Source organism: Saccopteryx bilineata, chromosome 5 (assembly GCF_036850765.1).
Source record: "Saccopteryx bilineata isolate mSacBil1 chromosome 5, mSacBil1_pri_phased_curated, whole genome shotgun sequence".
Lineage (NCBI taxonomy): Eukaryota > Metazoa > Chordata > Mammalia > Chiroptera > Emballonuridae > Saccopteryx > Saccopteryx bilineata.
In genome coordinates this window covers 146,247,556-146,274,064 of record NC_089494.1, presented here as the reverse complement: position 1 = coordinate 146,274,064, position 26,509 = coordinate 146,247,556, and the positions used below count along the sequence as shown (strand labels likewise).

The 26,509-nt window shown below is 36.6% G+C and overlaps 1 protein-coding gene across 6 annotated transcripts in view; it reads left to right on the top strand.

Moving 5' to 3' along the window:
* The window catches only part of MALRD1 (MAM and LDL receptor class A domain containing 1), a 794,026-nt gene that overhangs the window by 150,760 nt on the left and 616,757 nt on the right, over positions 1–26,509 (top strand). For all 6 annotated transcript variants that reach the window (XM_066232773.1, XM_066232772.1, XM_066232769.1 and 3 more), the window contains exons 14-15: positions 345–465; positions 4,173–4,274. In XM_066232773.1, the coding sequence (XP_066088870.1) occupies positions 345–465; positions 4,173–4,274 (223 nt within the window). The remainder of the gene's footprint in view (positions 1–344; positions 466–4,172; positions 4,275–26,509) is intronic.

Genomic DNA, 26,509 nt, shown 5'->3' with positions numbered 1-26,509 from the left:
AAATTGAGTTGTGAGCTCCGCAGTTGATTACCCCAAAGAGCTCATTTTAAATGCATTTGCCTCTTAATGATGCCAATGGGAAGACAACCCTTCAGTGTTGATGGATGTTACAATTTCTAATTGAAACAAGGTTACCTAAAGTATTAAGGTTATGTAAGGTGCTGTCAAAGCAGTTATGACTTTAGAAACTTGTAATCTGAATGTTCTGGTCAAAACAATTTTCTATAATTAGATTGGACGATGTGACAGATGCAAATGAACATCTTTCTATACAAAGAGATATGATTGTAAGATTTGTTTTCATGGCATATTTTTAAAAATAATTTATCTTTCTGTATTTATAGTTAATTTTAGAGGCTACTGTTTTATCATCAAATACTACCATTGCTCTAGATAACATCAGTATATCCCAGGGATGTGAAATTTCATATAAGTCACTTCCAAGTACCAACATAGTAAAAAAAGGTAAGGTTTTTTGTTTGTTTGTTTGTATTTCAATTTAAGTGATGGTGGTGGTGGGGGGGATAGACAGACTCCTTCATGTGCCCTGACCAGGATCCACCTAGCAACCCTGGCTGATGCTCGCACCTGAGCTATTTTTAGCTCCTGAGGTGGAGACTCCATGGAGCTGTCCTCAGCGTCCTAGGCCTGAACCAAGTGAGCCATGGCTATGGGATGAGAAGAGGAAGAGGGAGGCAAAGGAGGGAGGAGTGGGAATCAAACCTAGAATTTCTACATGCTGGGCGGATGCTCTAAAACTGAGCAAACCGGCCAGGGCCAAAAGTTAGTTTTTGCTCATGGTCATAGCAATTTTAAACTTTGAAATAGTTAGTTCTTGATATCAAAATATAAACTATATAACAGTCCTTCAATAATATAACTTACTAATATCTAATCCTGGGATGTAGGATAAATCACATGTCCTTAAAAACTAAAAAAATTATTTATTTATATTTTTTAATTAAAATTATTGGGGTTACATTGGTTAATAGCATTTTATAAATTTAAAGTGTACAGTTTATTTTTGTTTTGTTTTGTTTTTAGTGAGAGAGACAGAGAGAAACATCAACTTGTAGTTGTAGCAAGTTAGTTTTTATTCATTATTTCTCATATGTGCCTTGACCTGAAGGATCCAGCTGAGCCAGTGAACCCTTGCTCGAGCCAGTAACCTTCAGCTCAATCCAGTGACCATGGGCTTTAAACCAGCCACCTTTGGACTCAATACAGTGACCATGGGATCTTTCCATGATCCTACACAAAAAACAGTGACCTGCGCTCAAGCTGGTGAGCCTGTACTCAGGCTGGATGAGCCAGCACTCAAGCCAGCAACCTCAGGGTTTTGAGCCTGGGACCTCAGCAGCACAGGTTGACACTTTATTCACTGTACCACCACTGGTCAGGCTGTAAGTCTTTAAAAAATATATTGAATTTATTGGGGTGGCATTGGTTAATAAAATAATACAGGTTTCAGGTGTAAAATTCTGTAATACATCATCTGTAAATGCAATTTATGTTCACCACCCCAAGCCATATTTCTATTTATCACCATCTGTTTCCCCTCATACAATTCAGCAACAACAAAACAGTTCAGTTTAAAAAATGGACAGACCTTCTAAAACACACTTTCCCCAAGAATACATACAAATGGTGAACAGATATATGAAAAGACACTCAACTTCACTAGTTATAGGGCAAATGCAAATAAAAACCAAAATGATATACCACCTTACAGCAGTTAGATAAGAAATAACAACTGTTGGTAATGATGTGGAGAGAAAGGAACACTCATATACTCTAGTAGGAATATAAATTGGTACAGACACTATTGAAAACAATGTGAAGTTTCCTTGGGGAAAGTGTCTGTTTTGGACCATCTGTCCATTTTTTAAATTGAACTTTTTTGTTGTTGTTGAATTGTATGAGTTCTTTATATATTTTGTATATTAGCCCCTTATGGAAGATATTATTTGTAGCCCTGGCTTGTTGGCTCAGTGGATAGAGGGTTTGCCCAGCATGTGAACAACTCGGGTTCTATTCTCAATCAGGGCACACAAGAGAAGTGACCATCTGCTTCTGTCCCCCTTTTCCCCTCCTGCAGCCAGTGGCTTGATTGGTTTGGGCATCAGCCCCAGGTGCAGAGGATAGCTCTGTTGATTCGATCATTGGCCCCAGACATGGGTCAGGCATATTCTAGTCGGGGACCATGCAGAGATCTGTCTCACTATTATCCCTCCTCAAAAAGAAAAATGTTGTTTGCAAATATTTTCTCCCATTCAGGTGGTTACCTTTTGTTTTGTTGATAGTTCCTTTTTCTGTGCAGAAGACTTTTAATTTTATATAGCATATATATTGTTAAAAAGGTAAAAATATGATATATCACAGTCTATACCTTAAGCTGTCTTCCAATAATATGCTATACTTGTGGCTTAAATTGTCACATAGCAATATTTTAATTTTAAAAATATTAATTTGCATGTTTTAAAGTGCTTCTATAAAAATTAATTTCTATTTCAATTTTGTTTGTCACTTCAAATGACTATATAATAAAATTTATGTTTCAGAATCAACTTGGATTTCAAAAACAAAATCATTGTGTTTGGAAAAGTGACTTAAGGCCAGCAAAAAATTTAAATCTTGACTGTAAAATTCTCTGTTTAAATTCAAAACATAATCTTTTTACATCATAGATAGAGTTTGGCTAATTCTTTGACTTAATACTTTATAGAGAATTTAAATTAAGGGACAGGACATCATGCAAATGGATCCCAAATAGTCAAATAGGCATTTTTGAAAGTCTAATCATTATTTAAGTCCTGCAAGCTCATTGCAACAGTGTACAGCATGCCTGTGGTTACTTTGCCATTCTACCACTGATTGATATTTCCCTCTGGTCACTTCTACTCCTGGACCTCAATTAATAAACAGTATTACAAATGTTGCCTGAAAATTACCATACTTCATTTTTCTTTATCTGTATAAATAAAAAACATTTGCACCTGGATGTCAGGTGCATCATATGTTCTGAAGTTATGTTTCCTTAATCAACATAGTAAGTGGGAAACTTGCATTCTTAGAGGAGCTAAATGTACTAATCAAGGATGACATAGGAGAAAAAATTCTTGTTTGAGACCTGGATTAAAGAACTTTTAATCAAAAGGTCGTTATTAAAGACATTTTTCATTGGATAGTATAATTTTATATTCTAACTTTATATTTGGTAACATATAATTACTCTATTCTTAATGCATGTTCTGGGCTTATGATAACCCTTTCACATACTGCATGTGTGTGTGCGCGTGCCTCTGTGCATTTCTCATAGACGTTTAAGAATGCAAAGCAGCAGATTTGATGACTAATGAGTTTTTGATGGTTAACCAGCCTTACCTTGTTTCTCTTATTTAATTAAACATTTTCCTTCTTTTAATCAAATACCACATCACCCTAATTGGAGCAGTAGCATGGCCTCAAAGATGGCATTGAAGAAAATGTACTTGGGGGCAGAAGTGTGGCTAAAAGTTGTAAACTATCACAAAAGTCAACTTTACCAGAAGTATCAGAAAATTTTATCTCACAGAGGATTATTTTTGTAAATAAACTTAAAGCTCACTTATTTGTACCTCAATCCAAATACCAGCTCAGTTGATTAAAGCATAACTCTAATTAGACCAAAGCCATGTGTATTATTTCTGAAAGGTTCAATGGTTTCACACAAAAGAAATAAAAAGTGTTTTACTGTTTTTTCAAAGTTGTTCAGTAAGCAGTTATAGGCTCTCCTTTATGGAATTTAGTATTACCACCAGACAGAAGTCTAGGACCAGCACTGGAAAGGGCGTTGAAAAGATATCAAGTCCCAGTGGTAGTGGATTTAGATGTGTTTGTGGGGCAGAATGGCCAGGGTTTTACCTCAGCCTTGACTTCAGTTAATGCCTTTGAAAGCTTCAGCTGGCATTGCTAAGGACTACAACCCTTGAGAACAATTCTTAGAATTGGCCTTATGTTTACATTTGAAGCACCAGACTCATGATGGAAATAGCAAATTGTACTTGGATTTGTCCTTCTCCACAGCCTTTTTTTAAAGCATATTTAAAAAGCAGTATTCATGAAACAATTATGCATTCTTTTTACTTGTTAGAGAAACGGATGGTTTACCCTCTTATCTCTTAAATTTAAAGGAGATAAATGTGTGCCGCATGAGGATGCAGGATGCATTGCATCCAGCAAGTTCTGTGATTTTACGTCTGACTGCCCAGATGGAGCAGATGAAGCCGATTGCGGTGAGTACTTTGGTCACTTAGTCACTTTTAGTGACTTTTTATTACTTTAGTAGTCACTTGGCTAAGATTTATGTGTGTGTATTCACTCTGTGAATATAAAGTGCATACAACTCTAGAGAAGGGTGTTTAATGAAGACAGAATTGTGACTTCTCACAACTGAAATGACTTGCAGTTGGAAGCGAACCAGAATAGCCTTAAAACAGTAGCAATGAGTGAAGACATGCTACTTTCAATTTTGCTGTGTTGAAATATAAAACTTGAAATAGATGCAAGAAAGAATTCAAAAGACAAGAACAAGAGCCTATTATAAATATTCCTTTAGTAAGTTGCTTTTGCTATTTTTAGAAGCTCTGTTATCCTAACACCTCTGGAAAATTAATAAAGCTTTTGCAAAAGGATTTATATAACTACTGTTGAAGAGAATAAGGACAGATAAAAGGAAAGATTGCAGGAATATCATTATTGGACCCCATGCCTGATATAAAAGTCTAAGTAGTTTTCAGTAAAGAAAATGGTGGGGCATGGACATGTTCATGAGGTATGGAGGAGAACAGAGTTGGAGAGACTTGCAGCCAGCATGCAGAACATAGATCAGAATGATGCATTTTGATATACTGGCAAGGTTGCCATGCTGTGACTCACCACAAACCTTTCTTGAGTGTCTGCTCTGTGCCGAGAGAGCCATTAAAGAATAAAGTGTGATCATTTTCCTCAAGAAACGTTGCCTATAAGGAAGAAACATTTCAGCAATGTTTAGTAGTATTTCACTGTAATTATAACTAGAACAGAAGTGTAAGCAAAGTGCTATTTTAACTCTAAGGAGTTGGAGAATGTATTCTCTGGATGGTAGATAATTTCTCAGTGGAAATTTCTTAAAATGCTTTCTGGCTATATCAGAAGAGTGATATACTGACAGGTCAGCCAGGGATTAGTGGTTTGATCTGCCTTTGGTATACATTGACTGTTATCAAATATACCTGGCTCAGGAATTTTATCTATATAAACTCTTTTAATCATCAAAACAAGTCTAACAGGTAGGCACTATTATCATTATCCTCACTTTAAGACTCTCATCAGTTTGTGCCCGTTCATGAGAGAGAAACCACGCGAGAAATTTGAACAGGGAAGATTTAATATAAAGAATTAAAGTGTAGTAAATAAAATGGTAAAAGAGAACAGTAAAGAAGAAAGGAGTAACAAATGTGGATAGCAGCTTCTGTATCTAGGGCTGAGAAAAAGAATTCAAGGAAAGAATACATTTGCATAAGTATATATATCTTACCTCTACCCAACACTGGGATTTAGTCTTTATCAGAGAGGGTGTGACTGGAACACATTGAAGTGTGGGGACATTATGGGGGCGATATTTCACAGCTGATGGCCATAGGCCACAATGCCTGAGAAACTCACTGAAAGTCCCTCTACATTGCTGGCAGTCACAGGGCAAGAGGAAAATAGAAGTATCCTGGAACCAAAAATAGAAATTCCTTCCTCTATTATGCTTTGTGGTACCCATCCTGTTTTCTCTACTGAAAAGTCTAACATTGTGTGAACTAGTTCAAAAGAAAAATGTTTATAGGGCTCAGTTCCAGTATGTCAAACCAGGGCAAAGGGGACATTTGTAGCCGAGACACAGTAAATGTATAATTGTGTCTTACCTAACATGATGTCTAGTGTGTTAATGATGGACTCCCATTTTCAGTGCATGCAATCTGCCGTGGGAACCCATACTCTTAACCACATCACTAGCCCTTCTATCCTTTCAAGATCTTTATTAAATTGAGAATGATAGTTCTCAGAAATGAAGAGTTGCCTTTATGAGCAGTTTGAGCAACAGGAAGTTTGAAGCAAGAGATAAAGATTTCAGTTTTGGAGGTAAAATTATGCTCTTCCTAAGGTCCCTAGGAAGTCAAATAGTAACTTAGTAAATTCTGTATGGAAATTTAAACAATTAATGTACTTATAAACGACCATGAAACCAAATGAATTCTCTTTAGTAAATTGCTTCTTTAATCACATTATATTTAATAAATCTGAAATGTACTGAACTGCCCTCAATTCCTGCAGGGCATTAAAAGATTATTTTCTAGACATGAAAAGAAGATGAAGATCACTATTAGGCAATGGACCCATGACCAGAGTGCACTGGGATAAAATTAGCAAATGAACTCCAGTTCTCTAGAGTCTGTTTTCATTTCTTTGCCTGCTTTATTGCAGAACTTATTTTATATTGGGAATCTGTTTATTCATAGAAATGCTAATTCTTCATCCCATTTTTATAGACCTATGCATTAAAGATTCTGACAGTGAGTTGAGATAAAATAAAGTCGCTGGGAAGAATTTAGAGGAGTAGAGTAAGAGAAAGGAGAAAAGTGCATGGATTTTAAGCTGAGTGTCTAGCATTGAACTTGCCAGCATATTAATTTCCCCATAGAAAACAACTGCTTGAAAAAAACAGATATTTTCTGTAAGTGGAAAAAGACAATACCACCCTCAGGATTGTTATTCATAAATATAAATCTTTCTTAAAAAGAGCATTGATATTCTGGAATTTTAAATATTTAATATTTTGATGCAGTTTATTCCAATTTTCTCATTTTCATGAACATTGCTAATACAACTTGATTTCTTTTTCTTTTAGATAAAAATGAATATGGCCTACTACAGAAACAGTTATTAAACTTACTAAGAATTAGGTTATCAGTGCCTCTGAAAAATCTCCAAACCTGTTAAAAATATTTATGTTTTAACCAATTTTGATAAAAAATATTTTAAAAAGTTATTAGATTTAAAAAAAGTTTGGGAGCCATGAAGTTTATAACATTTTTTAGAACTTTGATAACCTTTGATGATAAGTGAATATTTCTATATTTTTTTATATTATAATATAAAACTACAATTATTTCCATTGCAACCTAGGTGTAAAGGTTTTCAAAGAGTTTTTTTTTTCTTCATTCCTCCCTCCCTCCCTCCCTTCCTCTCTCACTCCATCACTCCCTCTCTCCCTTCCTCCCTCTCTTACTCCATCTCTTCTTCCTTTCTTTCTTTGTTGGACAGTTAAAGATACGATACACGGATTATGATACTAAATAAGTTTCTCCAGTAGTTATTTATGGTGACTGAAGAACTGAATACCTACATAGCAGGGCAGATACAACATTGTTAGCAGAACTTGCCTTGGCTTCAGACCCTAATGGGGTAAGCTGCAGGGTAAAGCACTGATTTTTCTCTGGGCATGGTAGGAACATATCAGAAAAGTTCATGCCAGAGTGATTACTGAGTTTGTGCTGTTATTTATGAAGAACTTTCTCAAAAAATCTGTATGTCTTCATTTAAGAGAATGTCAGAGTATCTCAGCCTTCAAGTCCAACTTGGCATCAGTAGAAGAAACCCTAAAAGAGTCTGGGAGCTCAGGTGGGAAACAGAGAGCAGAGTGAGTGCCAGGGCCCAGGTGTGTGCATACAGTTCAGGGTTCTGAAAAGTCCATTTCCCATGCACAGTGTAGAAATATGCCACTGTCATCCTTTATAAGAACAGCTGTTTTATTTTTCCTAGATTAAAAGATTAAAATTGTTAATTTGTATTATTTCTTTAGGATAGGCACTAAAATTAAATTATTGACTTAAATGTTTATTTAATGACACTCAATGAATTTTGTCCTTTTTCTTTAATTTTGGCAAAGGGTTACTTTGTCAATAAATATACCAGCAAAACAGAAGGTTCCAGTTATACTGCACTTGAACTTCATTTTGATATTTGCTTTAACTTATCTGTGATCATGAAGACACTATTCAGAAGTTCCCATTTTTTTGAACAAATATTTAGTTTTCTTGAAGACTAAACTTGTAAAGACTACTTTACAGTGTTTAGTCTAGAAACTAACTGATATATTGGAGAATGAAGACTTCATGTGTCAAATAGTATCAGTGATAACATTTTTTCATTTTCTCATGTCACATTGGATGAACAGGATATATATATATATATATACACACACACACAATTTTGATCTAGTCTCTACTATGTAAAGCAAATGAGAAAGCCAATTTAGTACTTTGCAAAGATTTTTTATTTTAAAAGTTTTTTTTTTAATTTAAAAGATAAAAGGTCCTTGTCCACAAGAAACAAATTCTAACATGGAAGATAGAAAACAACCCAAAATAATGAACAGGAAAACATACTATAAGTTAGAAAGTGGTAAGTGAAAAGAACTGAGCAAGATTAAGAAGGTCTAAGAGTAAGAGGATGTGGGAGTGACAAAGGGGTAAAATTTTATTTGATTAATTTTAACGGGTGACATTGATAAATCAGGGTACATATGTTCAGAGAAAACATCTCTACGTTATTTTGACATTTGATTAAGCTGCATTCCCATCACCCAAAGTCCAATTGTCTTCCGTCACCTTCTAACTGGTTTTCTTTGTGCTCCTCCCCTCCCCCACCCCCCTCCTCCCCCCTACCCTGTAACTCCAACACTGCTGTCCATGTCTCTGAGGTTCATTTTTATGTCCCACCTCTGTATGGAATCATACAGTTCTTAGTTTTAATGATTTACTTATTTCGCTTAGTATAATGTTATCAAGGTCCATTCATGTGTTTGTAAATGATCCAATGTCATCATTTCTTATGGCTGAGTAGTATTCTATAGTATATATGTACCAAAGCCTTTTAATCCACTCGTCAACTGACAGACACTTGGGCTGTTTCCAGATCTTAGCTATTGTGAACAATGCTGCCATAAACATGGGAGTGCATTTCTCCTTTTGGAACAGTGCTATGGTGTTCTTAGGGTATATTCCTAAAAGTGGAATAAAAGTGGGATAGGTGAGTCAAAAGGCAGTTTGATTTTTAATTTTTTGAGGAATTTCCATACTGTTTTCCACAGTGGCTGCACCAGTCTTCATTCCCACCAGCAGTGCAGGAGGATTCCCTTTTCTCCACATCCTCGCCAGCACTTATTCTGTGTTGTTTTGATGATGAGCTCCATTGTGAACCAGCACTTACTCTGTGCTGTTTTGTTGATGAGCGCCATTGTGACCCCTGTGAGGTGATATCTTATTGTGGTTTTAATTTGCATTTCTATAATGATTAGTGATGTTGAACATTTTCCTATTGACCATCTGTATGTCCTCTTTGGAGAAGTGTCTATTCATTTCTTTTGCCCAATTTTTGATTGGATTGTCTTTCTGGTATTGAGTTTTACAAGTTCTTTATAATTTTTGGTTATTAACCCCTTATAAGATGTATTGTCAAATATATTCTCCCATTGTGTAGTTTGTCTTTTTATTCTGTTCTTATTGTCTTTAGCTGTGCAGAAGCTTTTTAGTCTGATATAGTCCCATTTGTTTATCTTGTCTCTTATTTCCCTTGCCCGTGGAGATAAATCGGCAAATATATTGCTGCGAGATATGTTGGAGAGTTTACTGCCTATGTTTTCTTCTAAGATACTTACAGTTTCACAACTTACATTTAAGTCTTTTATCTATTTTGAGTTTATTTTTATGAATGGTGTAAGTTGGTGGTCTAGTTTCATTTTTTGCAGGTAGCTGTCCAATTTTCCCAACACCATTTATTTAAGAGGCTGTCTTTACTCCATTGTATACTCTTACCTCCTTTGTCAAACATCAATTTGTCCATAGAGCTGTGGGTTTATTTCTGGGTTCTCTGTTATGTTCTATTGATCTATATGCCTGTTCTTATGCCAGTACCAGGCTGTTTTGAGTACAATGGCCTAATAGTATAACTTGATATCTGGAAGTGTGATACCTCCTACTTTATTCTTCCTTTTCAAGATTGCTGAGGCTATTTGTGTTCTCTTTTGGTTCCATATAAAGTTTTGGAATATGTGTTCTATATCTTTAAAGTAAGTCATTGGTATTTTAATCAGTATTGCATTGAATTTATAAATTGCTTTGAGTAATGTAGACATTTTAATGATGTTTATTCTTCCTAACCATGAGCACGGTATATGCTTCCACTTGTTTTTATCTTCCTTAATTTCATTTATCAATGTTTTATAATTTTCCTAGTACAAGTCTTTAATCTCCCTGGTTAAATTTATTCCTAGGTACTTTATTTTTTTGGTTGCAGTAGTAAAGGGGATTGCTTCCTTAATTTCTCTTTCTGACAGTTCATTGTTAGTGTATAAAAATGCCTGATTTCTGAGTATTAATTTTATATTCTGCCACCTTGCTGAATTCATTTAGCAGGTCTAGTAGTCTTTTGACTGAGACTTTAGGGTTTTCTGTATACAATATCATATCATCTGCAAATAGTGATAGTTTTACTTCTTCTTTTCCAATTTGGATGCCTTTTATTTCTTTTTCTTGTCTGATTGCTTTGGCTAGGACTTCCAGAACTATGTTGAATAAGAGTGGTAAAAAAGGACACCCCTGCCTTGTTCCTGATCTTAAGGGGATTGCTTTGAATTTTTGCCCATTGAGTATGATGTTGACTGTGGGTTTGTCATTAATGGCCTTTATCATGTTGAGGTATGTTCCCTGTATTCCCACTTTGCTGAGAGTTTTGATCATGAATGAGTGCTGGATTTTATCAAATACTTTTTCTGCATCTATTGAAATTATCATGTGGTTTTTCTCCTTCCTTTTGTTTATGTGATGAATCACATTGATTGATTTGCAAATATTGTACCAGCCTTGCCTCCCAAGAATAAATCCCACTTGATCATGGTGTATGATTTTTTTCATATATTGCTGGATCTGGTTTGCTAATATTTTGTTGAGAATTTTAGCATCTAAATTCATCAGGGATATTGGCCTATAATTTTCTTTCTTTGTGTTGTCTTTGCCTGGTTTTGGAATCAGAATTATACTTGCCTCATAAAAGGAGCTTGAAAGTCTTCCTTCCTCTTGAATTTTTTGAAATAGCTTGAGAAGGATGGGAGTTAGTTCTTTGAATATTTGGTAGAATTCACTTGTGAAGCCATCAGGCCCCAGACTTTTCTTTGTTGGGAGTTTTTTTGATAACTGTTTCAATCTCATTTGTTGTAATCAGTCTGTTTAGGTTTTCTGATTCTTCCAGATTAATTTTTGGAAGATTATATGTTTCAAGGAATTTGTGCATTTCATCTAGGCTGTCTAGTTTTTTGGCATACAGTTCTTCATAGTATTTTCTTACAATATTTTGTATTTCTGTTGTGTCAGTTGTTGTTTCTCCACTCTCATTTCTAATTTTATTTATTTGAGTCCTCTCTCTTTTTTTCTTGGTGAGTCTGGTTAAAGGTTCATTGATCTTGTTTACCTTTTCAAAGAATCATCTCCTGGTTTCATTGATCCTCTCTATTATTTCTTTAGCCTCTATGTCATTTATTTCTGCTCTGATCTTTATTATTTCCTTCCTTCTACTAGCTCTTTGCTTTACTTGCTGTTCTTTTTCTAGTTCTTTTAGATGCAGGGTCAAGTTGTTTATTTGTTTTTTCTAGCTTCTTGAGGTATGCCTATAATGCTATGAACTTCCCTCTCAGGACTGCTTTTTCTGTGTCCCATAAATTTTGAGTTGATATATACTTGTTATCATTTGTTTCTAGGAATTTTTTTATTTCTTCTTTGATCTCATTGTTAACCCATTCGTTATAACATGCTATTTAGTTCCCAAGTGTTTGAGTATTTTTCAGTTTTTCTATTGTGGTTGATTTCTAGTTTCATGCCATTGTGATCAGAGAAAGTGCTCGATATGGTTTCAATCTTTTTAAATTTGTTGAGGCCGCTTTTGTGCCCTAACATGTGGTCTATCCTAGAGAATGTACCATGAGCACTTGAAAAGAATGTATATTCTGCTGCTTTAGGGTGAAAGGTTCTGAAGATATCTATTAAATCAAATTGATCTAGTATGCCCTTTAAGTCTGCTGTTTCTTTGTTAATTTTCTTTCTTGAGGATCTATCTAATAATGTTTATGGAGTATTGAAATCCCCTACTATGATAGTATTGCTGTTGATCTCGCCCTTTAAATCCATCAAAGTCTGCTTTATATATTTAGGTGCTCCTATATTAGGTGCATAGATATTTATAACAATTATATCTTCCTGTTGGATTGCTCCCTTTATCATTAGGTAGTGACCTTCTTTATCTCTTAGTATATTCTTTGTTTTAAAGTCCATTTTGTCTGATATAAGTATTGCTTCCCCAGCTTGTTTTTCATTTTCATTTGCGTGAAATATTTTTTTTCCATTCTTTTATCTTCAGTCTATGTGCATCTTTTGTTTTAAGGTGTGTCTCTTGTAGACAGCGTACATATGGGTCCTGTTTTCTTATCCACACAGCTACTCTATGTCTTTTGTTCAGATCATTTAATCCATTTACATTTAAGGTTATTATTGATATGTAATTGTTTATTTCCATTTTATTCTTTAAAACTGTATTCCTCTTTTGCTATATTCTTTTTCTTCTTTGATATGTTTACAACAGGCCTCTTAGTATTTCTTGCAGCCTTGGTTTGGTTGTAGGGAATTTCTTGAGTTTTTTTTGGTCTGGAAAACTTTTTATTTTCCTTCCATTTTAAACAATAACCTTGCTGCATAAAGTAGTCTTGGCTGTAGGCTCTTGTTTTGCATTACTTTGAATATTTCTTGCCATTCCCTTCTGGCCTCAAGTGTTTCTGTTGAGAAGTTGGAATTCACCCATATGTGGGCTCCTTTGTAGGTGATAGTCTTTTTTTTCTCTAGCAGCTTTTAATATTTTCTTTTTATCACTTAGCTTTGGTATTTTAATTATGATGTGTCTTGGTGTAGATTTCTTTGGGTTTCTCTTTAATGGAGTTCTCTGTGCTTCTTGAACTTGTGAGACATTTTCCTGCCTTAATTGAGGGAATATTTCAGCTATGATATGTTTGAACAAAGTCTCTATCCTTTGTTCTTTCTCTTCTTCTTCAGGAACCCCTATGATGCAGATGTTATTTCTCTTCATGTTGTCACAGAGCTCTCTTAGAGTTTCCTCAGACTTTTTGAGTCTCTCTTTTTTTTCTGCTTTGCTTCTGTGCCTTCATGATAATGTTCTCTAACTTGCTGATTTGATTCTCAGCTTCATCCATCCTGCTTTTAATTCTTTCCATTGTGTTCTTCATTTCTAATATTGTATTTGTCATTTCTGACTGATTCTTTTTTATTATTTCAATGTCCTTTGTTATATTTTCTATCTCTTTAGGTGTTCATAATGACTATCTCTTGTTCTAATATCTTTGAGCATCCTAACAGTTGTTATTTTAAACTCTGCATCTTGTAATTTGGTTATATCTGACTCACTCAGATCCTTTTTCGGGGATTTCTCTTGATTCATTTTTGTTGCATTTCTCTGCTTTCTTATTTTGTCTGTGTAAAAGAAGGTTTTGACCACTGGAGTCCACTGTGTGTGTTCTCTGTGTTCCCTATGTGTGGTTTGTCTGCAGGCCACCACCCCCTCTGCTGTTGCTGCCTAGGGCGTTCAGGTATGGGCATTGTAGTGCCTTCCCACTGTTGCTGTGGTTTTCACCTCTCCTTCAAGGGAGAGGCTGTGATCACGTGCTTGGTTATACAAGTCTCGGTGGACTTGGCCTTCGCCCCACCCCCGCGGATGGCATTATGCTCGGCCCTGAGGGCAGGGGTAAGCACCTTTGCTCAGCTGTGGGTCTCTGCCTGATTCCGTGCTTTTGTCCCGCCCTTGCAGGGGAAGCCCGCTCATGGGATGGCTGCAAGCCTTGGCTCCACAGGCCAGTCGAGACTGCATGCCCAAGCTCAGTAGCTGGACTCAGCCTGTTCTGGGCTTTTGGCTCCACCCTGCGGGAGGAGGCGGCTTCCAAGTCAGGCTACAAGCCTCGGTTCCACAGGTGGTGCAGGGCTGTGCTTCTGCACCCTTGCTCAAGGGTGGGTCTCCACCCCTTCTGGGGTTCCCGCCCTTCCCCCCCCCCCACAGGCTGGATTGCAGAAGGCCCACAGCTGGGCTTGACCACATTTGCACATCCCTTCCTTCCCAGCCGGGCAAGACTGAGCTCACACCTGAGCCTCAGTGGTGGCCAGCCAGCCTCTGCCCTTGCCGACAGAACCACGCTTCTGCATCCCGCAGCCGCCCATCCTCAGTCAAGCCCTCAGCCATGTGGGTGGGGGGCACTGCAGCTCAGACCCTGAGACTCACTACTGTAGTCCCGAAATCTCCCTCCTAAACGACTCTGCTCTGAGTGCCCCGGGAGAGCTCATTTGGCTGGTGTCCTGCTTCCCTTTCCTGATATTGCTGTTTCCAGGGGAAATATTCACTTCAGATTTGGGAAGTGACTCAGCCCAGGGTTTAGGGTGGCTGTCTCTCAAAATGTTTCTCCCTGTGCCTCCTAGATTACACTCTCTTCTTGCTACTCCGGTCCTCTCCTCTCTCCTTGTACCCTGGAGCCCTGGGTGAGTGGTTGTGAGAGAGGTTTTCTGCGCAGTCCCTTTAAAAAGAATCCTGGGTCTGCAAAATCAGTCTCTTTCTCACAAACAGTATCCTGTCTTGTTTCCAGCTGAATACTGTCCATACACCTCTTCTAGGCTCTGGGGCTGCAGGCTGGGGCTTTGTTCCTGGGACTCAGGACCCTCCCCTCTCTGCTAAACTTACTTCCTACCACACGAGTCTCTCCTGGCTTTTGTTCACTCTGGGGAGCTGGGCAGCCCTCTCCACATTTCCGCTTTTCCTATCAGACTCAGTGTGCCTTCTTCAGTGTTCCTTGGTTGAAGAGTCCTCTTAGTTTAGTCCAAAATTGGTTTTTCCAGATGATGGTTCTTAAAATTAGTTTGTAATCCACTTTGGTTCTGGGAGGTGGATGTTGATACTTCCACCTACTCCAACACCATCTTGTCTCCTTTGCAAAGATATTTTAATATTCTCAAACAACATTTTTTGAACTCTATAATATATTACTATCTAAAAACTTTTTAGTCTGAAATTGATGGGCTTTTCTTTCTAAAAATAGATCTAAAGAATTTCTTATTTCCTACTAATCTCTGTGCTCATGGGAAAAACCACATAAGTCAATAATTGATATTTAAATTTAATAAAGCCTAAGCAAAGACAGGTCACATGTATAAGAAAAATAAATATTTTATAATTTTTTTGATTTACTTTTTTTTTCCTTCTTTTCCAAGTGAGAGGAGGGGAGGTAGACAGACTCCTGTCTGCACCCCAACTGGGATCCACACAAAGACCTTGATCTGGGCTGATGCTCTCTACTCATCTGTAGCAATGCTTGCAACTGAGCTATTTTTAACACCTGATGTGGAGGCTCCACAGAGACATCCTCAGCACCTGGGGCCAATGAGCTCAAACCAATCGAGCTATGGCTATAGGAGGGAGAGGGGGAGGAGAGAGAAAGAGAGAGAGAGAGAGAGAAAAGGGGGAGGAGTAGAGAAAGAGATGGTCACATCTCCTGTGTGCCCTGACCAGGAATTGATCCTGGGACATCTACATGCTGAGCTGACACTCTACCACTGAGCCAATGGCCAGGGCTCTCATTTACTTTTACAAACATAGATACTGTTGTCTGTTTTCCCCAAACTACTATATTTTCCAGAATCTTTAATGCATACATTAATAAAAATGGGGTGAATAATTAGCACCCATGAATCTATCCATGAATGAATAGATCTCCAGTATAAAATTAGTTCTGCAAAGGGCAGGCAAAAAATGAAAACAAAGCCTCAGAGATGTGGATTTCCATTTGCTAATTGTTTAAACTCATTTTACTATGGTCATGGGTCCATTGCCAAATAGTGATCTTCTTCTTCTTCTCAAGTCTTTAAAACAATCTTTTAAGTCCCTGAAACACAGTACTGTGTTTTATTGGAGGCAATTTAGTACATTTCAGGTTATGAAATGTAATGTGATTGAAGAAATAATATGTGGTTAAAAATGTGGGTTCTGGAAACAGATACCTGACTTAAAACAGAGCTCCACCAGTAACAGACTGAACAATTTTAGGTAAGTGTGCCATTTATAAATTGATTGTGTCTAAGTTCCAAATTCATCTGTTTCTTGCCCTGCTCTGAGTGAAACACTGAAATGGACTATATAAATATTTCTTTTTTGACTAGTGCACACATGTTAGGCTTTGTAAGGAGAGAGCACAGGATGTATACCGCAAAGCATAATATAGAAAGGAGCATCTCTTTTTGGTTCTAATGTACCTTTTTTTCCCTTTTGGGTGCATCCGATGGATAATTTCTTCCTTACCCTATTGGGTATTAACCAGTGTGTATATGTGTGTGTTTGTCTTCTACTTAGGGCTGCAATATTTTTCACATATTTTCTGAAAAAAAAAGTTTTTGAAAAGCAATTTTTAGGTAATATTGGATATATTTAAATTTAATTATAAAATTAAAGGCTTCTTAAACTAACGTATCTTTCTGAATTACCACAAATTACTTTTTATTTTAATAAAGATGTGAAAATAATCTGCTATTTTCTATTTTATATTGTATATGATTTTCCATAGACTTGACTACATAGAAAAAAAGTTTCTCAAAATAAACCTATATTTGTTCATTTTTGAGCATCTTACATTTTTATTACATGCATGTTGGTAAAAAGACTAGGTATTTATCATAGTAAACTGGATTCTCATTTTCTTCATATTGTTCTCAAATTATAATCTAGACATTGTTTTTCAGTCAAAAACAAAATAATCAAACAAAAACCTTCCTTAGAGGTATTTCTAAAATATTGGAATGGGAAGTTGTTTCTAGTGAAGGGTCATCATTTCTGTGATATAAAACCAAGTAGAGAAAAAGCCCATTCATTCTCATCTATGGAGGCATTGATCACTGAGGGATAAAAAGAGAAAATTATTTCTGTAGACAAATAAAATCTGGTAAATTACTCATGATATTTTGATCAGTCTCTGCCACAGATAATTATGATGTTGAATTGGTGAAATTCAGGATAGTAGATATCAAATAGATATGATAGTAGATATTTAAAAATAAAAGATTCTTCTTTTACAGTTGAAATTGTATTAAGAATATAATCTGTGTGGTTAATAAGAAAATCTTTTTCTATGATTATTTAAGATTAAATTTAATATATTATTAGTGGTATCTATGAAGAGTGAATTTTTTCTGTACAATACATTGAGCACATTTTGGCTTTTATATTTCAGCAATAGCATTGTTCTTTACTCTAAGAATTATAAATTAGATGTTGAAGTATCTTTTTTTGTTTGTAAGCTCATGTATATCAATCCTTTTTTTTCTCATATTTATTACTCTTGTATATTTTGCTGTTTTCATTTTAGTGAAGTAAGTAATGAGAAGTATAAAAAGGTATAATAATTCTGCTCTTTTCAACAATAAGTTTCCTTAGAAAGAAATGTCTCTTTGCCTTGCCAGAACTTTACTACTATTTATAGTAAAATTTACATTTTCTTTCAATGTTGATATAAATGTTTCTCTTTGGACTATGGACTTAAAGAAAGCTAAAAGACCATATGATAATAATATAAATACCCCCTAATGCACTTATAAAGCACTTATTTTGTATCTAACATTGTTTATAATATATTTATACATATTAACTAGTTTATAGCTAATAAAAGTGAAGCATAAAGAATATGAAATTCATGTCCCTTCCTATGGTCAGTCAAGTAATTTAGAGTAGAAGTCAGCATGTAAAGTGAATCTCAGAGATTGATTTTAATTTTTTCACTAAATTTTCCTGGATGATGAAAATGAAAAGATTCTCAAGTAATGTAGACTTCTTCACACCTATGGGCATTTGGAACAAAGACTTTTATTTTATTATTATTATTATTATTTTTTGTATTTTTCTGAAGTTGGAAACAGGGAGGCAGTCAGACAGACTCCCACATGTGCCCGACCAGGATCCACCCAGCATGCCCACCAGGGAGCAATGCTCTGCCCATCTGGGGCATCGCTCTGTTGCAACCAGAGCCATTCTAGCACTTGAGGCAGAGGCCATAGAGCCATCCTCAGTGCCCAGGCCAACTTTGCTCCAATGGAGCCTTGGCTGTGGGAGGGGAAGAGAGAGACAGAGAGGAAGGAGAGGGGGAGGGGTGGAGAAGCAGATGGGTGCTTCTCCTGTGTGCCCTGACCAGGAATCAAACCTGGGACTCCTGCACGCCAGGCTGACACTCTACCACTGAGCCAACTGACTAGGGCCAGAAGAAAGACTTTTAAAAATAACTGCTTAACATCTACTAAAAGGAAAGTATATATTGTATGCAAAGATGTTTAGTACAATATATTTGCTCTGCTGTGGGGTAGTTTGCAATTTATATTATAAGATACAATATATATATAAAATCATAACTAATAGAAAAAGCTAGTATAAGGAGTGTCTAGGAGAGGTAGGAATAAAACTATGAGATAAGATGCATAAGGAGGAATCTTAATGAAAATTTGAGAATAAAGCTATTTCTTGCCTTAAATTGGATTCCATAAGACAGAGGGACAGTTGGCTAGGAGTAGAGTTTTAATTACTAAAATGGAGATGTTCATAAAAAAGTTAAGTGTGAGGCAACTTGCTAGAAAAGTTTTTACTTGTGGATTTAATTTTGTATCACAGGGGTAAAGGAACAGGTATTTTGGGAGGGTGCTTGGAGAGATAGGTTAAAAACCTTGAGGTTAGTTCATTCATTCAATAGATATTTAACAAGCATGATACTTGGTTCGAAAGCTATTACAGAGTAAACAAGGCATATGTGGTTATTGCCTTCATAGAGATTCCAATCTAGTGTGGAAAACTACAATACACTAATACATACAGAATTCCAAGTTTGATGAGAGATATGTAGGAGTTACAGAATGACCGGTGATAATTATATATAATTTTGTATATATAAATAAATTTATATATATATATATAATTTACTCATTTTAGACAGAGAGAGAGATAAGAAAGGGGAAGAGCAGGAAGCATCAACTCCCATATGTGTCTTGAACAGGCAAGCCCAGGGCTTCGAACCAGTGACCTCAGCATTGCAGGTTAATGCTTTATCCACTGTGCCACCAGAGGTCAGGCCATGTGATAGTTATAGAAGCATTCTATTTTTGGCCCTAGTGTGAAGGTATTAGGATTTTTTTTAAGTATTTTTAAAATCAGACATTTTAAAGCAATTCTACATTCACAGAAAAATGGAGTGGAAGGTACAGAGATCTCCCACTTACCCCCTGTCCTCACTCATGCATAGCCTTCTCCATTGTAAACATAGCCCATCAAAATGGGAAATTTGTTATAATTGTTGAACCTACACTGACATAACATAATCACCTGAAGTACTAGATTACCTCAGAGTTCATTCTTGGTGTTGTTTGGAAAAACCCATTATTTTGGTGTCTTACAGAATATTTTCACAGCCCTAAAAACCTTTTGTGCTCTGCCTCTTTATCTCAATCTCTCCCCCAAATACAGGCACCACTCATCTCTAATGTTTCCATAGTTTGCTTTATCCAGAATTTCATATATACTGCTAACAATAATTAGAGGATATTTTCAAAATGAATATGAAGTGTAGTTGGAATCACATAGTATGTACCTTTACCTTATTGGCTCCTGCCACTTAGTAATATGAATTTATGGTTCCTACATGTCTTTTCATTGTTTGATAGATCATTTCTTATTAGGACTGAATAATAATTCCAATGTCCAATATTTTATATGAATAAAACTTCTATAACATCCATGTACAGATTCTTATGTTCATATAAGTTTTCAACTCTTTAGGGTAAGTATCAAGGAACACAATTACTATATGATATGCTAAAAGCATGTTTAGCTTTGTGAGAAACTGACAAACTGTCTTCCAGAGTGCCTGTGCCATTTTGTTTTCCCATCAGTGATGACTGTTTCTGTTGCTTCATATCCTTACCAGCATTTGATGTTCTCAGTATTTTGCATTTTGACCATTCTAATAGGGTGCGGTGATATCTTATTGTTATTTTAATTAGTATTTCTTTGATAACACTGAGGACAATTTTTTTTTTCATTTTCTGTTGCATGAAATTTTAGAACTGTTTCTATATACATCTGCATCGCTGATTCAAAATCTGAACTCTATTTTTTTGGTGCATGCTCTAGTTTTTATGCAATTTTAATTTCTTTTTGTTACAGTTAATGGCATACATTGGTTTTTAAATTGAAGTTAAAGGGCAACGACTCTTGGATTGAACATAACCACAAGGCAATTAATGTTTTACAAACATCACTTTTACATAATTGTAGTTGTTTTTAAATGTAAAAAATTATTATCTGATAAAAACACCCTCTTATTTTGTTTTAAGATTGAATTATGACTTCTTTGAGTAGGCAAAAATATAATAGTCCTGATACCTTCTGTTATATATGTGGCTGTTATATACTTCAATGTCAAAGGTGCAATATTTCATCATTTGTGACATGTGCATATATTGCCTATTTTCAAGTTCCCCTTGGCGAATACGACAAGAATTGGGCTCCTCATATTGTGTGTCATAATTGTGAGGAAATGCTTCGTGACTGGACAAAAGGAAAACTCAAAGGAATGCCTTCTGGTATTCCCATGGTTTGGCGTGAACCTAAGAATCACAGCAGTGACTGTTATTTCTGTCTGATCCATACAAAGGACATCGACAAGAAAAAATGGCATATGATTGCATATACTAATATTCCTTCAGCAATATGACCTATTCCAAACTCTGAGACACTCCCGGTTCCAGTTTTCAATGGTTTTATTTCTCCTAAGGACAAAGAAAGTGAACATGGTGATCAAGTGTATTTTGAAAAGATGAATGAGGAAATGGTTGTAGAATCTGAAGAGTCTTCTTCTGATGCCAAGAAGTCATTAACCCCTCAGCAGTTTAGCTAACCGGAATTGAATGTCTTAGAAATTTGGGCCTATCAAAGTAAGCAGCTGAGTTATTAGCCTTCAGGCTTCAAGAAAAGAGTGTACTTCACTGGTCAGTTAAAGTATAGCATTTGAGGAAGCATGAACAAATTTTTGTGGACTTTTTTCCTGAAGACAAACACTTTGTTTACTGCCATGATATCAGTAGTCTTCTCAGCCAGCTAGGTGTTGCCACTTACTGTCCAACAGAACGGCGGCTATTTCTTGACAGCTCTAAACAGGGTCTGAAATGTGTTCTCCTACACAATGGTAATTTTTATGCAGCAGTTCCAATTGGTTATTCAACTCATCTGTGAGAAGATTATAATGACATAAAAATTGTCCTCAACTTTCTGAAGTATGAGGAGCATAACTGGGTCATTTGCGTGGATCTTAAAATGGTAAATTTCCTGCTAGGACAACAGAAAGGTTTCATGAAGTATCCTTGCTTTCTGTGTTTGTTGGACAGCTGAGCTAAGGAGAAACACTGGACACAGAAGGAGTGGCCAAAACGTGAAGCTCTGGAAGTAGGGATGCAAAATATTGTGAATGAACCTGTAGTTAATCAAAACAGGATCGTTTTCCCCCCACTTCACATCAAACTTAGCTTAATGAAGCAATTTGTTCAGGCTTTGAATAGAGAAAGTGAATGCTTTCAACATATTATTTCTGCTTTTCCTGTCTTGTCTTTCAAGAAGACAGAAGCAGGTGTACTCGATGGACCTCAAATCCAAACCCTCATACATGACAAAGAATTTGCCAGGAAGATGAATAAGGAGGAGAAAGCAGCATGGCAGTCTTTTGTGGCAGTTACAAAGAACTTCCTTGGCAACAAAAAAGCAGAAAACTATGAACTTCTGGTTGAGAAGATTCTGTTGGCTTTCCATGACATTGGATGTAACATGAGCGTTAAGATTCACTTCCTGAACAGTCACCTTGATAAGTTTCCCGAAAATTTTGGAGCTGTTAGTGATGAGCAGAATACTGCTGGAGCATCAAATGAAATTGTCTTCCACAAGTACACAAACAAAGAGCTATAAATGCAAATTTTTGCCTGAATAGGGTTTAAATAAGTTTTGTGCAAATTTTATGATTAAAATAAGTGTTTTAATATGTTCTATTTTGAAATTGTAGACAAATTCTGATGCAATCATATCTTTTAGTGTATTAGTGTATTTACTGCATTAAACAAATTATATTTTCACAAAGATGATGCCCAAGAAGACATTCTACTTCATTATGTTAAACTAAATGTTGAAAATTTTACAATAAGATGAAAATCTAAAATCTTGAATTGCAAAAACTGTAGCTTACAGAGAAAATTAATGTCAGATTTGAGATCAGCACACTTGAATTAGGTAAGAACAAGTGTTTTTGTGGATGCAACAAAAATTTTGTTCCCCAGTGTGATATGTTACATGGAACATATTTCCATCTGCTTATTTGCCAGCTCTATATCTTCTTTGGTGAGGTACCTGTTCAGATTTTTGACCTACTTTCTAATCATTTAGTTTGTTTTCTTACTGTTGAGTTTTAAGAATTTCTTCTTTTGTATATTTTAGATAACAATCTTTTATCAATGTTCCTTTTGTAAGCATTTTCTCCCAGTATAGGGTTTGTATTCTCTTGACCTTGACATTGTCTTTCACAGAACAGAATTTAATTTCAATGAAGTACAGCTTATCAATTATTTCTTTCATGGATCATGCTTTGGTGCTGTATTTAAAAAATCATCACTATATCTAAAGTCATCTAGGATTTCTTCTTTGTTAACTTATGGGAGTTTTATAGTTTTGCATTTTATATTTAGGACTGTGATTCATTTTTAGTTCCTTTTGGTGAAGAATGTAAAGTCTTTGTCTAGATTAATTATTTTGCATGTGATAGTCCAGTTTTTTTTTTTATTTTGTACTTTTCTGAAGCTGGAAACGGGGAGAGACAGTCAGACAGACTCCCGCATGCGCCCGACCGGGATCCACCCAGCACGCCCACCAGGGGGGCGACGCTCTGCCCACCAGGGGCGATGCTCTGCCCCTCCGGGGCATCGCTCTGTTGCGACCAGAGCCACTCTAGCGCCTGGGGCAGAGGCCAAGGAGCCATCCCCAGCGCCCGGGCCATCATTGCTCCAATGGAGCCTCGCTGCAGGAGGGGAAGAGAGAAACTGAGAAGAAGGAGAGAGGTAGGGGTGGAGAAGCAGATGGGCACTTCTCCTGTGTGCCCTGGCCGGGAATCGAACCCGGGACTTCTGCATGCCAGGCTGACGCTTTACCACTGAGCCAACTGGCCAGGGCCAGTCCAGTTGTTACAACATTATTTGCTGGAAAGTCCATCTTTTCTTTTTTGTGTTGCCTTTGTTTCTTTGTCAGGATGAATTGACTATACTTGTGTGGGGCACATTAATTTCTAAAAGAAAAGTGATGGAATAAATTTGAATAGCTTGGTCAAAATAAATGGTATGTTCTAAAAAGAATAAATGATCTGTGACATGATGTTAAAATGGCAGAGGGATAAAGTATTCTTGATTTATTAAAGAAACAGAAATAATAAAGTTAACTTGAGCAGAAATACAAGAGGGGCCCAGAGATTGTTGGAGGTTATCTTAACCATGTTAAGAATTGGACATTATACTTAATAACAAAGAAGCCATTTAAGGATTTTTAAGCAGTATGAGATGAAGAATTAATTTTTAAGTTGTTTAAATTTTCATACTCTGGCTGCAGTGCATAGTATGATTTGAAGGAGAGAATATGACAGCAATGGTTTCAGACAGAGAATTTTGGAGTAAAGATAAGAGATTAATGTTGACTGACCTGGCATGTGGAAATACATTATAATAAAAAAATTTTTAAATTGAACCTAAAAGTAAAGAAATACTTGATTTGCAAGAAAGGGGAAAAGGATGTTCTAAATAATACTTCTAAGTTTTTACCTTAAGTTTCAGGATAGAGTGGGCAAAAGGAGGCCAGCAAGGTAGAGGGAAGAGATCATTATTGTCTATATTTTAGACAGTTGTGGAACTAACAAGAGAGCAGAGGGTTGGAGAAATAATTATTGAATTCATTAAAAAAAATAAAAGTTATTGAAGCTCTGGTGTTGGGTAGGGTTTACCAGGGAGAAAGTATAGAGTAAGACGCAGTGTTTTTAACTAAATCTCTGACACTGATGACACTACTTGAAGTTTTCTACTCCACATGATGTATGCATACTGAACTAATCCTCCTTTGAGATAATTAATATATAATTATAAATAAGGAATTATAAAGATCAAATACTGAACCTAAGGTGACAATTCAGCATTAGTGAATTATGACAAAAGAGAAACCTTTTTAAAAATTATGAATGGATGGGCTGATAAGTATGATTATATTAGGGTAGCAACTTAAGTAAGTCTAACTCTGTAATCGAACCAAAAATTAGAGGAAAAATGAGAAATAAGAAAATTTTATTTTGGAAAAAGGAAGGTCACAGATGGATGCTTGCAAAAAGTGTGTATTGAGTGCTTGCCATGTGCCAAGCATTCTTAAATACTCCACAATATGTAAAACAGACAAACATCCCTCTTCTCTTGGAACTTGCTTCCAAGTAGGAGATTGACTAAAACTATAATGAATGAGTAAATGGCATATTGTTTTATAAGGGGATATAGGTCATAGAAAAAATAAAGCAAGATAAAGGCAACAGGGGAGTAATGGAGGAAAGAACTTTGCAATTTTAGGCCAGCAGTGATATGTTACATTCTTTTTACACTTTCAATTTCTCTGAATTCTTCTACAGTGATTTGGATAATTTTTTTTTGTATTTTTTTGAAGTGAGAAGTGGGGTGGCAGAAAGACAGACTCCCACATTTTCCCCACCGGGATGCATGCTCCTGATCAGGATCCACCTGGCATGGCCACTAGGGGGTGATGCTTTGTGCATCTGGGCCATTGCTTCGTTGCAACCAGAGCCATTCTAGCACCTGAGGAGGAGGCCATGGAGCCATCCTCAGCACCCGGGCCAACTTTGCTCCAATGGAGCCTTGGCTGCAGGAGGGGAAGAGAGAGATAGAGAGAAAGAGCAGGGGAAAGGTGGAGAAACAGATAGGCACTTCTTTGTGACCTGGCAGGGAATTGAACCCAGGACTTCCACTCACTAGGTCAATGCTCTACCACTGAGCCAACTGGCCAGGGCTAAAAAATTTTTATTCTAAAGCATTTATTGATTACATTTGGCTTACCCAAATATCACCATATCTTAGGTTAATTCATTAGTAACCATGGTTACATCTGCAAAATCTGTTTGCCACTTAACAGCAGGGGACAGAGACCATGGAACTATGTTAAAATTCTGTCTACTACAGTTCTATCTCTGGTCCCCAAGATTTCTCTAATATGCAAAATATACTTACCCTCTCCCAAGGTTTCAAAGTATCTCATTCTGTTATAGCTATAATAAAAATTTTAAATGCTCAACTAAATTGTATCAGTTCAAGAGTCTAGAATAATCATCCTAATTATCTAATCAGGTTTAGGTGAAGTACAACTTCTGAGTACAATTTCTTCCATTTGTTGACTTTTGAAATGAAAGAAAAGTTACTTTCTTCCAACATTTTTAATATACAATTATGGGAAAGCCATAGTATAACAAATGACTTTTTGGTTAAAAAAGGGAAGGAGAGGCCCTAGCCGGTTGGCTCAGCAGTAGAGCATCAGCCTGGCGTGCGGGGGACCCGGGTTCGGTTCCCGGCCAGGGCACACAGGAGAAGCGCCCATTTGCTTCTCCATCACCCCCCTCCTTCCTCTCTGTCTCTCTCTTCCCCTCCCGCAGCCAAGGCTCCATTGAAGCAAAGATGGCCCAGGCACTGGGGATGGCTCCTTGGCCTCTGCCCCAGGTGCTAGAGTGGCTCTGGTCACGGCAAAGTGACGCCCCGGAGGGGCCAAGCATCGCCCCCTGGTGGGCAGAGCGTCGCCCCTGGTGGGTGTGCCGGGTGGATCCCGGTCGGGCGCATGCGGGAGTCTGTCTGACTGTCTCTCCCCGTTTCTAGCTTCGGAATTTAAAAAAAATAATAAAAAAGAGAAGGAGAATGGGAAGTAAAATGGAGTTACTGGTCCAAAACAATTTTGAAATTTAGCTGTGCAAAATTCAGCTGGAATTTCTTTATTAAGTTGTAATACTTGAGTTCTTGCTTCTGCCATCTGGACTATTGATTCTGCCATTGGGTTTCTTAGTTCCTTAGTTCCACCATATGAATAACTTTTCCTTTTTCATGAAAGGTAGTACAAGGTTTTGTTTTTTTTTTTTCTTTTTTTGCAATAACTGATACCTCTCCAACTCTACTCTAAGATCCAACTGTTTAATGACACTGTCTATTTTTCTAGCTCTCTTCCTCTAATTCCATAATTCTATCAATATATTGATGTTGCC